General features: G+C 37.5%; 1 protein-coding gene across 1 annotated transcript; it reads right to left on the bottom strand.

Annotated features, from left to right (window-relative positions):
- Nucleotides 1-2293: 2293 nt before the first annotated feature.
- On the bottom strand, nt 2294-12880 carry LOC120415049 (exonuclease mut-7 homolog). Its single transcript, XM_052711626.1, has 9 exons — nt 12663-12880; nt 12213-12570; nt 6155-6575; nt 5909-6090; nt 5666-5849; nt 4986-5482; nt 4503-4929; nt 4048-4222; nt 2294-2867 (listed from the first exon to the last, which is right to left on the bottom strand). The coding sequence occupies exons 1-9, from the start codon at nt 12708-12710 to the stop codon at nt 2382-2384; spliced, it is 2778 nt and encodes a 925-aa protein (XP_052567586.1). The 5' UTR covers nt 12711-12880; the 3' UTR covers nt 2294-2381.
- Between the last annotated feature and the right edge of the window lie 3480 nt (nt 12881-16360).

Raw genomic sequence — 16360 nt, forward strand, 5'->3', positions numbered from 1 at the left:
TCAATATTCCAAGAAGATAATGTACAGCTTGTGACGATAAACTACCTTTCCTTTACTTAGAAATCGTATCCACAAGGAAAACGATCACCAGCTATGTTGGTCCGCACTGGGTTCTGAACTCCCATTTGCGAGGCGGAAGCCTTACCGCATGGCTCGGTCTTAACAAAAAAAAAAATTAACTAGACAATAAATAACAATTTCAAATTACAAACCTAAATATTAAATAAACTTATTTTCAAATTTACTTATAAATGGCCTGTATACCCTATTTTGTGCAACCAGTTTATGGAGCATTCACCCTATATGGACTGTAAAAGTGAGGTTCACTTTTTGACAAGCTTGCCACCAGTCTGCGTTCAACCCAATAAAAAAATGTCACAATTTAAAAATGTGAAATGTCGATAGTCGACATAGCAATGATCAAAATAGAAATCTAGATTAAATTTTCAAAAGGTCCTATCTGGATAGGAAACCCATGAGGGATAGGTTGTTTTGAAAATTTAATCTAGAAATATAAATATCGAGACATTATCGAGTCTCTACGCCAGGGGTGCTCAACCTTTTGGCCTTGCGGGCCAGATCTGATTTTCTGAAGCAGTTGCGAGCCGGTACTAATATTTAATAACAGTTGAAAATGTAAGCACATTTTTTATTTTATTTTTTATGATTGGGGTCTTTTAAAGTAAATAAATAAAAGAACTAGTGTTCCAAATAAGATTCAGATACCTTGATTTTTAGAATGAAAAGCATAGATCACTTTCAAAAATGTGTTTATTTGACTTATTTTAATTTTTATTTGTTTAAAATTGTATTTTTATTGTGTTTAGCGGTTGAAATTAAATACCATGATATTTGTTTTAAAAAACATTCAAATTACAATGGTCGTTGCAATTTTTTCCAAGTTTAATTTCCTCAACACTACAATATAAAAAACAATGAGACATGATAAAATTTATTCAAACAAAATTTGGATTCGAATATCCTTTACAAAAATAACTTTTTGCGTAATTGTGCACCCTCATTCAAATATTAAAAAAATATTTTAAAATGATTTTAAACACACACAAAATTTAAAGCGTTTAAAAATATATATTAAATCATTTTTAATTCGTTATTCTTCAAAATTCAAAGTTTATGAAAAAATATATTTTTGTTTCCATAACTTTTTGACTCATTTTGAGACAATTTTAAATATTTAAAAAAAAAATCATATTTGATCAGTATGCATAATTTGCGTTTAAGCTTTTTGAAGAAAAAAATATTATGACTAAAAAGTTGTTCAGGAAAAATACATTAGTTTTTGCTTACTTATTTATTTGAAAAAATTGAAAATATATACAAAAAAACTTCAATGTGAAGTAAACACAGTTAAAACTGAAGGAAATTCAAATTTAATGTCATTTTGTACATTTTTAGACAACAATCCAAGTGCTTTCATAAATTTCAAAAGTTTACGAAATGGGTAATTTTGTTTTCTTGCACAATTTTTCAGTTTAAAAATATCAGAAGAATTAAATTCAAACATGAAGAATGTTGTTGTAATAAGTTAAAATATGATCTCAAGCTTTTTTTTTATTGTAATTATGAACAGCCTAAGGGCCGGTCATAAAACTATTTTGAAAAACCGTTGTGGGCCGGATGAAATGGCTTCACGGGCCGGACGTTGGGCAGGCCTGCTCTCATTAAAATCATTCAAAATTCATATCAAAGTTCAATCTGTTATTCATTTTTGAATTCAGGCCAAATCGGCATTTTTGGCATTCTTCAAATTTCGAGCGTCGTCCTCGCGCAAATTCAGTGCAATTTTTGTTCATTTCTGTCCATTTTTGAATTTCAGCCAAATGTACATTTTTTGGTGTTTATCTAGTGTCGTGCATTTTCTTTGAACAAGCCAAGCGTGAATTTTGGTGATTTTTAAATCAATTTTTCAATATTTTTCTTTTATCTGCCAAAATTGGAATATTTGGATTTTAAAATTTAATGCATCGACCTCGAACGACCTCAGCACAATCTTGAGCAAAAATCGAGCTCGAGTTTCGAGAATTTCCGCAAAATCTGCATCTATCAATTTTTTAAAGTATCTACATTGTCCTCGAGCTAGCTCAGAGAAATGTTGTGTTAGTTTTTCCAATATTTGAATTCCAACCAAATCGTAAAATTTCAGGTTTAAATCTTTGATTTCAGCCAAATTGCCCATAAGTTGTTTATTTATTTTCAATGGATTTTCGAAGCAATCATCAAAACTAAACTCGTTTAGTAAAAATCGTATAATTTATTCCACTTTCCCTTGCATAACATAACCTATATAGCTCTCACGTTTGCCTACAATAGCTCGATCAATGCCCTTGCCTCACATGCGTCTCCGTAGTTCCCGCCAAAATTCAATCATACTTCAACGTCAACAAATCTTCCAGCTTCCCAGCCAAAATATTATCCAAATGTGACCCATCCCAATAGCACTTTCCACAACCGCTACAAACGTACAGCACGTCCACATTGGCCAGCACGGAGTCGTTCACGTACGCGACGTCAATCCGAACGCCCGATTCCGTCTTACCCCCGCTCAGATGACGCTCTTCGAGCCGTTCCAGCACCCAGCTGCGATCCAGCTGCAGTCTGCCGTTCCGTTCCGCCGGCTTCCGCTGTTCATCACGCAGCGCGGGTGGCATTTGCGTCCGATGCTTCATGTAATACACTTGGTCGGGGGTAGCCTGCAGGAACCGGCCACAATTGCACAGCTGACACCGGCTGAAGATGTTTTCCTGGCGGATCACGATCTTGAAGTATGCTAGGACTTCCAGCAGTTGATCGTCGACTTGGTCGTTGCCGACCTTGTAGCAGTGGCCGGAAGGTAAGTTATCCGCAAACTGTGGGTTTGAAGGTAGATTTTAAGAAATGTTTGTTTTTACCATGATTATTGCAAGCGGTCGTGATATTTGCATTTGGGATATAAGTTCATAAATTTAAAATCTAAATAAATACTTTTTAATTGAAAAAAATAAGTTTTGAATTTCAGCTTCGTTTCTTCACTGAAACTTAATAAGAGGGAAATTGAGTCGACATTCGACAGAATTATTTTTTATAGGGTTGATACGAACAGCTGTCAATGTTGAACCAACGACCCAGTAAAAAATCGACTCAATGCAGAAATTGAAAATAAGTTCACCAATAATTGTGTCCGGTTTGTTTCTCGAAGAATATTTTTTAATGGGGTTTGGTAGAGAATTTAACAGTTGTTCTATCGACAACCAAGTAAAAATCGACACAATTCCTATTTTTTCCTGACAATCTTTAAAAAAAACATACATTGCAATTCTTTTAGAAAACAAAAAAAAAACTTAAATTTTGGAAATTTGGAATTTAAATTTTTGAATTTTAAGACTTCCAAAATAAAAAAAGAATTTTGGAATATATTTTTTTTTGTGGAATGTTAGAATCTAACCATTTTAAGAAATTTTAAATTTCAGAATTGTAGCAATTGGGTACTAAAGCCCTATGTCAATTTTTATGTACAACGGTAAAAAACACGATTAAAAACCATTTCTGATCACTTTTTTTCATTTTAATGCAATAAAAAAAAATATTGACAAGACAACATTTTTTCGATGGATCAACTATGGTCCCCTTGGAACGAGCTGTCAAGTAGGAGCTTTTCTGTCAAGAAGGACCGCGAGGTTAATTTATCAAAATTGATTTAAAAATCAATTTTAAACTCTTTGTGGTCGTATAAAGGGTCATTGTAATCAGAAAAATAAGCTTTATCGCTGTAAACAATAATATCAGCAATCTAAGCTTCATGTTAGGACCCAATTAGAATTTTAGAATTTAAGAAATTAGCAAATTTCAGAATAATAATGTATAAGAAGTAAAGGATTTTACAATATAGGAATTTTAAAATTTTATAGTTTAAAAATTCAAGATTTTGAAAATGAACGATTATTTTTCAAGATTTCTGAATTTCAGAGATTATAAATTTCTGATTTTTAAAATTTTGAATCCAACGATCACTTGCAGTTACCCGGGTGTTTATTAAAATAGAAAACCCACCTTCTGATAATTATTCCCCCTCGTCAGCACGTATCGCTTCTCGTTGTGGGCGATAAAAACGCACCGATCCGCCTGCTCCCCCGCTGGAATGGTCACCGCGTCGATGCCAAAGCGCCGCAGCATTTTGGCCAGCCCTTCGAGCATCTTGTCGCAAACAAACCGAACGTCCGACACCCTACAAAACAACAACGATTCCATTAGCGCAAAGTTTCATCGTCAAGTCACTACTTCCGGTCCTGGTCCGGCTTTTGTTGTGGGCTGAGCTGAGAAATAGTGAGAAGCGTTTCCGGGTGAAATGAACACAGTGAGTTTCTTTTAATAGGTTAGAAAGTTCAGGTTACAATACATTTGTGTTGTTCGGTTAGTTTTTTGTTTGTACGTATGGGTATGATTGTAGTTCAGTAGCGGTGTTGTCGTCGATTCGTCGTCAGTTTGGACCGCTGGGGCCAACTTACAGTACAGAGTTCAGGTTGGGGCCCGGCGGCCGCTCGAAGGAGCTGCGCATCCGGTTCCGATTTTGTTGCTGGGAATCCCTCGAGGAGCTTCCTCCTTCGGGCCGCTTGTTGTACTTGTCACCACGGTTTCCTCGCCGGGAAGATCCACTTCCACCGGACGAGCGCTTCTTGCTGCCACCTTCACCGGATTTTCCCTCCGTGCAGAGCAGACCGTTGAGCACTTCGTTCAGGTCGATCCGGGCCGCTTTCAGCTGTTTCGCGATAACATCGTAGATTTGCAGCAAAACGTACGCATCCAGTGCGGCGTACTGAATCTGCTCCCGGCGAAGTGGCCGCTGGGCCCAGTTCGAAAACTGGTTGGACTTGTCCAACTTTTTGCCCATGCACAGCTTGGCCAGGTTCGACAGGTTTTGGTTGGTGATTTCCTCTGAAGAAAACAACGTTTTTAAGATAAATCCGAAAATTTGCTCCCTTTCCCCATACCTTGAAACGGAAACTGGAAGCTCTTGATGGCGTCGACCTTGCGCCACAGCACCTGCAGGTCCAGAATCGTACTGCCCGACTGCGGCCCGTACGACACGTTGAACGCGGGCAGTGCCTTTTGGAACATGTTGAAATCGGTCGACGGAGCAAAGGCCAGCTTCAGCACGTCATCCCGATTGAACACACTGGCCAGCTCGCTCCAATCCGAGCCCTGCAGCTGACTGACCAGCACGTCAACCAAGTAGACGTCGTCGCGGCTGGCCAACTGAATGACGGCCACTTCGTTGGCCCCGCCGAAGGTGGGTTTCCACTCGGAATCGAACGCCACCAGCGACTGCTGGGACAGGTCGGACGTCATGGCGAAGAATTTCTCGCGCGAGTCGACCAAATGAACACGAGATTCGTCCAACGGAAGCGTCAGCTTCGTTTCCGTGGCCACCGGATCGTCCCACTTTTCGTCCAGCTGGGACGGGCGCGACCGCGGAGCCGTTCCTTCACTGAAAATTGTGAGAAGGTATTTGAGTCGACATTCGACAGAGTATTTTTTTATAGGGTTGGCAGGAATTTGACAGCCGGTGAACCGACAACCCTGTAAAAAATCAACACAATTCCAAAATTGTTTCTTGACAAACTTTAAAAGCCTTAAAAAATATTTATCTTTTATCGAAAGAAGTACTCACTTTTCCACGAAATAGTCCTGCACTAGCAGCGGCAGCTCCTTCCGCTTGAGCCGGAAGTGTTCCGCCCACTTGGCCGCCTCGGCCTGATCGCCAAAGCCCGAGCACAGGCAAACCAGCTCGAGCTGGAGGTCGCGATCCGCCTCGGAAACGGTGTCCCGCACCATTTCGTCCCACGAGTCTTTGTCTGGAATTTTGAAAAAAATAAATTACAAAACGAAACTTAAGTGGAGAGCAGCCACTCACTCAATCCCTTCTCGTAGTAGCGCTTGTGGCAGAGGAACTGCAGCGCGCCAAAGTTCTTCATTTTGTTCACGTTGGGTGTGAACTCCTTCGGGATGTTGTAGCTTTTGGCCAGTCGCTGCACCAGCTTGCTCAGCGGCTTCTGGTGCAGTTTGCTGTAGTAAACGTCGGTCACGTTGTGCTCGCTGCAATTTTGGATTTTCAAAGTCAAGAAACTCTCCTCAAACTAGCTGAAAAAAAATCCCTTACGTAATATATCTGGAGCACAGCGACTCCACCGACTCCTTCTTCGAGAAGAACGAATCCAGCAGCTGGACAACCGGCCGTTGCAGCCGAACCGCCCTGTTCAGGAAGTCCTCGGCGATCGATATCTTGTCCTGCAGAAACAGCGGCATCACAAAGTCATGCTCGTCAAAGTGGTCAAACAGCTCCAGGTCGACGGCGATCTGGCCCGCCTCCTTGTACTGCTTGCGGGCTAACATCGCGCGCACCTTGGGCACGAACATTTCCCGGCAGCGCAGCAGCTCGTACGTGTCGACCGCCAGCCGGAACAGCAAACAGTGCGTTTGCTTGGTCATGAAGTTGAACGCTACCATGCGCAGGTTGCCGTCCACGAGCTGGTCCGTGGCCGGCGTGTAGCGCTTCTTGAAGCTGTTGAGCTCTTCGATCACTGGGGATTATTCGGCAGAAAATTTGAAATATGAATGAAATTGAGAAAACGCTATAAATTTCGCTTATTTTTATATTATTTTGAGAATTAAAACACAAAATATTTTTAATATGAAATTTAATAAATCTCTGTTTAATGCGATTTCCTCAATCCTATTTCAGCAGGCAAAAATGTATAAAAGAGGGAAAAAATAAAATTGCCATCCCTATCAGACATAAATAAATAAACATTGCCAAACAATGTTCAATTCAATTAAATCTCAAAAAACTTTAACTGTTTCTATGTCAATGTTTAAAAAAATGTTTTTAGACATCAATTTTTGGCGTAGTTTAAACTAACATCTCCTATATTTTTAGTCGAAATAATTGTTTCTTGTTCAGTTCAAGAAAATGCTTGAATTTGATTTGAAATTTTAAAAAAAATGCATTGATCTTTGTTTTTGATTTCGAGTCTACTAAAATGTTTTCTCAGGTGGTTTTCCTATCACAAGTTTTCAATTTGAATATGCAAAAATAAACTCTTTAAATAAAAAGTGTGGAAAAAATAATTTTAAGCGGGATGTGCCCATTTTGTAAACTGCAACGAACCCGTCCTTAGAGGCAACCGTTTTTGTTTATCTCTTAAAAACATCTTCCGGAATTCTAGAGAAAATAATTTTCTTCAAGATCGATAAATTCTGTAAAAGGCTCTCAAGAATTCAACACAATCCTGATTCAGCTAGAAATCGCAACGGTTTTATCGATAGACGCTTCTGGCCCGATAAAAAAAAAGCTGTATCGATTTACAGTTTGACTTATTTTCAATAGGGATTGTTTGCCGTCAACCGAATGTCCGACCGACATCCTGAGTCGACATAAGTTTTTTAATGACTGATGTTACTTGAGCAGAGAAACGTTAGCAGGGAAAATTTTAGTTCTCGTATTGGCCACCAGATGGCGTCATTGAAATCCAATTTCCCTGCTCACTTCACATCGTCAGCAGGGAAAACAATTGTGAAGACAGCAGGGAAAGTGAAATTTCCCTGCTAACGTAAATAGTTTTTTTAACTATAATTTTTATCGTTAATGCAATCTTTTCAACAATATATTTGCTTTGATGTATAATTAGTTTTTTTACGTATTTGAATACCTTTGAATCTGAACAAATATTTTCCCTGCTAACGTATCAGTTACTGAGCCAGAAGAAAATTCATAGTCATGGATCACAAAAATCGGCGTTTTCAAACCAAATATGTTGGTGTAAAATATTTTCAAATCATTCCTGTTCTTCAAGTGTTCAGCAGTGAATTCTATCATTAGGGCGTGGCTTATTATTGTGATGAGCATTTTCCTTGCTAACTTCACAGTAACCAAGCTTTTTGTTTTTTTATACAGGCTGTAGAACTATTTAAAAAATAAATGAGTAGGTATCTATTTAATTTATCACAAGCACATTTTACTACCTTTTCATTAAAGTACGATTGTAATGTAAACTCAAAAAAAATATTTTGTTTGAAATAACAATATCACATCTTTTCTGGTTGGATAACTCTTAAAGATTTGGATTTCCTTGCAAATATTTCTTTACCATTAACCGCTTGGTATTAGAATTTTATTTTAAAACAATTAAATTTCTATTTTTTTCGAAATTTATATTTTTTTCAGACAGATGTCCCAGAATCAATTTTTTGAGTGAAGTCCCAGACAAATCAAAAATGTTTTCCCTGCTTACGTAACAGTTTACTGAGTTAAGTGTTACTTCAGCAGGGAAAACGTAGGCCACGTCCTGCAAACGACCCACAACGTCGTCAGCAGGGCAAATAGTTGTGAAGACCGCAGATTTATGTTTTTTTACAGGGCCATGTATGGTGGCAAAGCTTTCACCTCATATGCAGTAGTTTGAGAGTTCAATTGCATTTGATATTTTTTCCCGAACTTATATGGACACCTTAGGGAAATCGATCAATAGGTAGTAGTTTAACATTAACATGAATCATTTTATAATTAGTTAAGTAATAACATTGCCACTGAATCCGCATTGTAAATATCGCCTTGATACTCTTGAAGGCTGTTCCTCTCATGAACCAGGAAAAACTTTTTTCTGTTTTTGTAATTTCAAGAAAATATTAATTTGTAAGCAATATATCTAATTGAAAAAACATGAAAGCCACAAAAATATATCATGCCCCAATATGTTTTGAAAACATAATAAAAAAATAGGCAGATTTTTTCCCTGCTGACTTCACTTTTTTTCACTGCTAACAACGTTGTGGGGGCGTGGCCTACGCTTTCCCTGCTGAAGTAACACTTGGCCCAGTAAACTGTTACGTTAGCAGGGAAAACATTTTTGATTTGTTTGGGACTTCAGTTTGAAAAAAAAATCAATCAATTCTGGAACGCGTAAGCAGGGTGATTTTGTCCTTGACTTCAGTTAAAAGAATCAATTATGAGACACGAATTTAACTTTAGAAAAAAATAATTAATTTTCAAATAATTCAAATTGATGTCGCTAGGAGTTTTGGCCTTAATGTTCCATAGTTTTTGTAAAATTGCTCTAAAAAACATTCTAATGTCAAGCGATTAATAGTAAAGAAATTATTGAAGGAACTCCAAATCTCTAAGAATTTGCCTACTATTTACGACACGATTTTTTTTATATTTTCGCTGCTTACGTTAGCGGTAATTATTTGAACAATTTCCTGCTGATTTGATCAAATCAGTATTTTTTGTATATTTTAATGCAATTTAATCTCAGTTTTTTTTAACTGGCCCACGAGCCGGATTGATTTTCGACTTAAAATGAAGATAAAAATGACTAGTATGAATATTTTTTAAAACTTTTATCAAAGTTATGTTCGCTGGTCACATGAGAATCGATTCCATCAAACAAATCATGAAAATGTTGGCAATTGTTAATTAGACGATCAAAAATGTAAAAATTGAGCAAAAAGGGTTGGTCAGGCCTGATTTAGCTAATGGAGGAGAAGCTTTATTATCGGATGTATATTTTTCATGCTAAATAACGTAACAGTTACTGAGCCAGAAATAAACTTAAATGTCAGAAGAAGCTATAGTCTAAAATTAAATACAAACTACTAATTTATTTTTTAAATAGTTCTACATAGACCTTAGCTTGTATCAATATAAAAACGTTACTTAATCCACCTTTAGGTGGTTGGTGCCTTCCTCACATTCATAAAGTCAAAATATCAACATTCCCTTAACATTTTTAACAAATCAACTTTATTACTAATTTCTTTTGATAGGGTTCGCAGACCTTCAATTTTTCTGGCTCATCGGCAAGGTCTGATAAAAAAAACCTATCCAACGATAGTTCGCATTTCATTTGAAAGGTCTTTTGATTATCTAACTAACGTTGGGTCGCATGATGGACCCGGATATCATTTTTACTGAAATATCTGAGATCCGGCCACCAAAAAGTGTATAAATAACAGTTAAGTGCTAATAACTTTTGATAGGGTTGTCAGATCCTTAATGTTTTAGGCTCATTTGAAAGGTCTTTTGATTATCTAACTAACGACAGGTCACATGATGGACCCGGACATCATTTTTACAGAAATATCTGAGATCCGGCCACCAAAAAGTGTATAAATAACAGTTAAGTGCTAATAACTTTTGATAGGGTTATCAGATCCTTGATGTTTTAGGCTCATTTGAAAGGTCTTTTGATTATCTAACTAACGACAGGTCGCATGATGGACCCGGACATCATTTTTACAGAAATATCTGAGATCCGGCCACCAAAAAGTGTATAAATAACACTTAAGTGCTAATAACTTTTGATAGGGTTGTCAGATCCTTGATGTTTTAGGCTCATTTGAAAGGTCTTTTGATTATCTAACTAACGACAGGTCGCATGATGGACCCGGACATCATTTTTACAGAAATATCTGAGATCCGGCCACCAAAAAGTGTATAAATAACAGTTAAGTGCTAATAACTTTTGATAGGGTTGTCAGATCCTTAATGTTTTAGGCTCATTTGAAAGGTCTTTTGATTATCTAACTAACGACAGGTCACATGATGGACCCGGACATCATTTTTACTAAAATATCTGAGATCCGGCCTCCAAAAAGTTTATAAATAACACTTAAGTGCTAATAACTTTTGATAGGGTTATCAGATCCTTGATGTTTTAGGCTCATTTGAAAGGTCTTTTGATTATCTAACTAACGACAGGTCGCATGATGGACCCGGACATCATTTTTACAGAAATATCTGAGATCTGGCCACCAAAAAGTGTATAAATAACAGTTAAGTGCTAATAACTTTTGATAGGGTTGTCAGATCCTTGATGTTTTAGGCTCATTTGAAAGGTCTTTTGATTATCTAACTAACGACAGGTCGCATGATGGACCCGGACATCATTTTTACTAAAATATCTGAGATCCGGCCTCCAAAAAGTTTATAAATAACACTTAAGTGCTAATAACTTTTGATAGGGTTTTCAGATCCTTGATGTTTTAGGCCCATTTGAAAGGTCTTTCGATTATCTAACTAACGATGGGTCGCATGATGGACCCGGACATCATTTTCGTTGAAATATCTGAGATCCGGCCTCCAAAAAGTGTATAAATAGCACTTAAGTGCTAATAACTTTTGATAGGGTTGTCAGATCTTCAATGTTTTGGGCTCATTGGAATGGTCTTTTAAATACCTTTCTGAAAATGTATAACATGATAGGGTTTCTTGCAAAAACCACCCTTTTTACAATCTTCCGGACATACGCCAAAATCGTTTTTTTAGCATAACTTTTGAAGTACTTTACTAAACTTCATAATTTTCAATAGGGACTCATGGGACCCCAAGACAAATCGAATAAGACCAAAACGGTCCAAATCGGTTAAGCCAGTGCTGAGATAATCGAGTGCATATTTTTTGGTGCACAGACCCACATCCCTACACACACACACACACACAGACATTTGCTCAGAATTTGATTCTGAGTCGATAGGTATACGTGAAGGTGGGTCTACAAGGTCGAATTAAGAAGTTCATTTTCCGAGTGATTTTATAGCCTTTCCTCAGTAAGGTGAGGAAGGCAAAAACAAAAAGCTTGGTAACTGTGACAAATAAAAACTGTGAAGTTTGCAAGGAAAATGCTCATCACAATAATAAGCCACGTCCCAATGATAGAATTCACTGCTGAACACTTGAAGAACAGCAATGATTTGAACATATTTTACACTTAAATTATCATTTTGGTTTGAAAACGCCGATTTTTGTGATCCATGACTATGAATTTTCTTCTGGCTTAGTAACTGATACGTTAGCAGGAAAATATTTGTTCAGATTCGAAGGCATTGAAATACGTAAAAAACTAATTTAAATACATCAAAGCAAATATATTGTTGAAAAGATTGCATTTACGATGAAAATTATAGATAAAAAAACCTATTTACGTTAGCAGGGAAATTTCACTTTCCCTGCTGTCTTCACAATTTTTTTCCCTGCTGACGATGTGAAGTGAGCAGGGAAATTGGATTTCAATGACGCCATCTGGTGGCCAATACGAGAACTAAAATTTTCCCTGCTAACGTTTCCCTGCTGAAGTAATATCAGTTTTTAATGGGGAATTGTTGTTTCATTTTGAGAATTTTCAAATTTTTACATTTTTCTCATAAAAAAGGCCACTCACCCGTGTACGCCAGCGAATTGCTCTTGGGCGAGCTGTGATCCGGACAGTTGGCAAACAGCTTGAGTGCCCACTCGAACGGGTTCTGCGTGTTCATGTAGAACATTTGCAGCCGCTGAGAAATGATCGGCCCCTTTTTGTACGTCTTGAAGCTGTCCTTGAACCCCTCGAACCAGGTCGCAATCGTCTCGGGAACCAGCTCAATCTCAAAGTCCTGCTCGAGCAGACCAGCCCTCCACCCCAGATGCGGCACGATCTTGATCCGTTCGTCCTCCAGGCAACCTCCTCCACCACCCAATCCGCTGGACCCGGAATCGTTCAACCCACCCGGCATGACCAGCTCATCCTCGGTGGTGTTGTCCTGTTTAGGGGGGCGTGGAAAAAAAAATCTCTTTATCTTATCAGCGGAACATTCCGACGACGACGACGAAAAATGTAAACAAAAACACTTACGCTGTCGTAGCCAGCTGGCATGAAACGGGGCGCCCCGGAATCGGTCATTTTCGCGGTGGAGCGGAGTGTTTGGATGTCGGAGAACCTGCTCAGCACCGATTCGGCATAACTGCCGAGGAAAACCAGCTGGAAAATGGGAAAACTTTGCACGGAAAAACGGGACTCTTGCACTTGTCTTCGTGGTAAACAAAATAAAGAGCTGTCAAAGAGGGGTGACGGGCAGTGCTGCCAAGATTTTGGTTGTTTTTTCGAGGGGTGATTCAAAATTGCTTCGCATCGCTTGTGCAGAATCCATGAATCTACAGCTGAACCTCAGTATTGCGCGTATTCCCGAAAAAGACACGCGGCATATTTATCAGCCTCGAAACGACGCGCCACACTTTCGACAAATGCGCGCTGTCAAATCCCATACTGCTCATTTTGTTTTTGTTGATCTATGTACTTCTTCGAATCGCCTGACATTGATGCCAGGAATGTTTTATATTGCACCAAAAGTGCAGGAAATCGCTGGCAACAATAGTAAAAAAGTAAATCTTTCCCTGTTCCTGAGGTGAACACCCGTGAATAGTATCGGGGCCGGCATTTACAAAGCGGATTCAGTGACAGTTTATTAATCAACTTAATGTTAACATGTTAAGGTTAATGTTAACATTCCATAGGTTGTCTTCCTAAGGTGTCGTGGTAAGGTCCAGTTTGTGACGATACACTACATTCCCTTTACACTCAAACCCCCGGTGGTTGGTCACTTTTTCGTTTGACACTTTTTTAGTTTGTACCCCGTTGGTTGGTCAAAGTCAAACTAAAAAGTGACGAACTGTCACTTTTTACATGGCGCTCACGCATACTATGAAAACAAAATTTTGGAGTGTGTGTGAACTCCGTGTAAAAGGAATGTCAAACTAAAAAGTGAGCCCGTTCGTTTGACAACAGTTGGTGTCAAACCATCGGGGTTTGAGTGTACTAAGCAATCAAATCCAGAAGGGAAAAGATCATCAGTTGTGTTGGTCCGAGCCGGGATGAACCCCGATCTACCGTTTACAAGGCGGAAGCGTTTCCACTGAGCTACGTGGCTCGGTCAACAATGTCTACGGCATATTCTGAAATGCCGCGTGGCGTGTACTTTTGAGAGAAACGGACAATAAGAACAAGGTATGGAATTTTATTATTAAATATTTTTTTAGGAATTTACAATATAATCTGTGATATAACTGTAGGGTCTTAAAGTCTATGTTAATTTTGATGTACAACGATTTAAAACACGCTTAAAACCTCGCAAAGGTCCGTTGTGCTTAGAAAAACAAGCTTCATCGCTGTGAACAATAATATCTAGAGTTTTTTTTTAAAGGACCTATAAATTATTGTACACTCAAACCCCGATGGTTTGACACCAACTGTTGTCAAACGAACGGGGTCACTTTTTAGTTTGACACCCCTTTTACACGGCGTTCACACACACTATCAAACGTTTGTTTTGATAGTTGCGTGAGCGCCTTGTAAAAAGTGACAGTTCGTCACTTTTTAGTTTGACTTTGACCAACCAACTAAAAAAGTGTCAAACGAAAAAGTGACCAACCACCGGGGGTTGAGTGTATTTCATATGTGTATAGGACCTATTTAAAAAAAACATGTCAGCAATAAAAGATATCAGCAATAGAATCAACATTTTAGGACCCAATTTTACAATTTCAAATTAAGATTTTTTTTTTGTTTTCCAAACGGCAGTTAAAAAGGAACAGAAACGAAAAGTGGCATTTTGTGGGCGTTTTACGTTTTAAATAATTCGTATTTGCTTATTAAAATGTGACAGAAAATAAAAATCGTTTAAATAATTTTGTAAAAATATTAAAAATCCTGTAATGCCGAATCTCAAAACGAAGAATCTTAAAATGTCGAAAATTAAAAGCATTTGCTCAAAATGAAGTTAAAATAAAAACAAAAGTTTATGTCCACCACGGTTTCAAAATTGGAATAGCAAAGCTTTATAAAATGCATTACACATCAGCCCAATGGAGCACCCGCAGTCGAGCAGTTTTTGACAGTTTGCTCCATAAGAAATACATTGTAGAAAAAAGCAAAAACTGCTCGAATGGAAGTGCTCCATTGTTTTGCAATAATTTGTTTTCAAAATAACTAAGTATTTACGATTTTTTTCAGTTTTTTTTTCAAAAATTATCGATATTTTTATTTGAATGTTTGTTTTTATACATATTTTTTTGCCCCCTGATTTTTTGGGTCGATTTTTAAAAGAATCGGGATGAGGTAAGGGAATTAGAACCTTAAGCGGTATACGCACTTCGGAAGGAATCGGTCAAGAAAAAAATCAAATGGGCAGCAGCGGCAGCAAAAGGAAGCCAGAGAGGGTGAAGAAAAGCCCCAAGAAATCATTCCCTCTCCTTTGTTCTGCTGTTCGTAAAGCTGTTTCTTGACCTTTTCCTTCCGATCTGCATACCAGCCTTTAACATCTACACTCAACCCCCGGTGGTTGGTCACTTTTTCGTTTGACACTTTTTTAGTTTGTACCCCGTTGGTTGGTCAAAGTCAAACTAAAAAGTGACAAACTGTCACTTTTTACACGGCGCTCACGTACACTATTAAAACAAGCGTTTGGTAGTGTATGTGAACTCCATGTAAAAAGGGTGTCAAACTAAAAAGTGACCCCGTTCGTTTGACAACAGTTGGTGTCAAACCATCGGGGTTTGAGTGTAGAGCGTCATTAAATTTAAAAAGGTTCTGGATTTCATTTTCTAATTATTATTTAAATTTACATGTTGGGGAGCGTTCTTTTATTACGTAACGCAGTAGGGGGGGAGGGGGGGGGTCGGAGGCCGTGTTACGCTCCATACAATTTTTTTAAAATTTGTATGGAATATTTGTTACGAGGGGGGGAGGGGGTCTAAAAGTCCGATTTTTCGCGTTACGTAATAAAAGAACGCTCCCTTGGTAAATTTTGGTGTTTTTCAATTACTAAATTTAAATTTAGGAACATTCATAATATCAATGATTTGAAAAAAATGCAACTAACATTTAAAACAAATTAACAATTTTAAATTATGATACTTCTGAATTTAAATTTAAAAATTCAAAAAACATTTACAAACATTTAAATTTGAATAATAATTGGAAAGTGAAATCCTCGGTGAAATCCTTTTTTTAAATTTAAAATTGAAAAAATAAGAAAATAAAAAAAAACAATAATTTAAAAACGCATTCACTGAAAAAAAAATTACAATTTTTTAAATTCATATTTTCAACACAAGAAAATTTTTAATTTAAAAAGAAGAATGTAGAATTTCAAAATTAAAAATATTTTAAACTACAAAACTTAAGATGCACAAAATTCATAAATTGAAAAAATGGAAAAAATACAGTCCAGACTCGATTATCCGAAGCCTCGATTAACCGAAGTTTCGATTATCCGAAGGTTTGTATGGGACTCCGGATAATCTTATCATGAACAGAAACATTTTTTTCGTATTTTTTTGTGTTCGTTACTTGTAACATCATATTCGAATTTTGCGACCCCATTTTAATCAAATTTGCTTATTAAATTAAAAAATGAATTTTTTCAGTATTCCACTACCGCCATTTTGACCGCCATCTTGGATTAAAAAATTCTTAATAGCTTTAGAGTAGTTCAGGGATCGTTCTTAAGGCTAGTACGCAGATCGGAAGGAAATGGGTCAAGAAACAGCTTTATG

This window comes from Culex pipiens, chromosome 1 (genome assembly GCF_016801865.2).
Source record: "Culex pipiens pallens isolate TS chromosome 1, TS_CPP_V2, whole genome shotgun sequence".
NCBI lineage: Eukaryota > Metazoa > Arthropoda > Insecta > Diptera > Culicidae > Culex > Culex pipiens.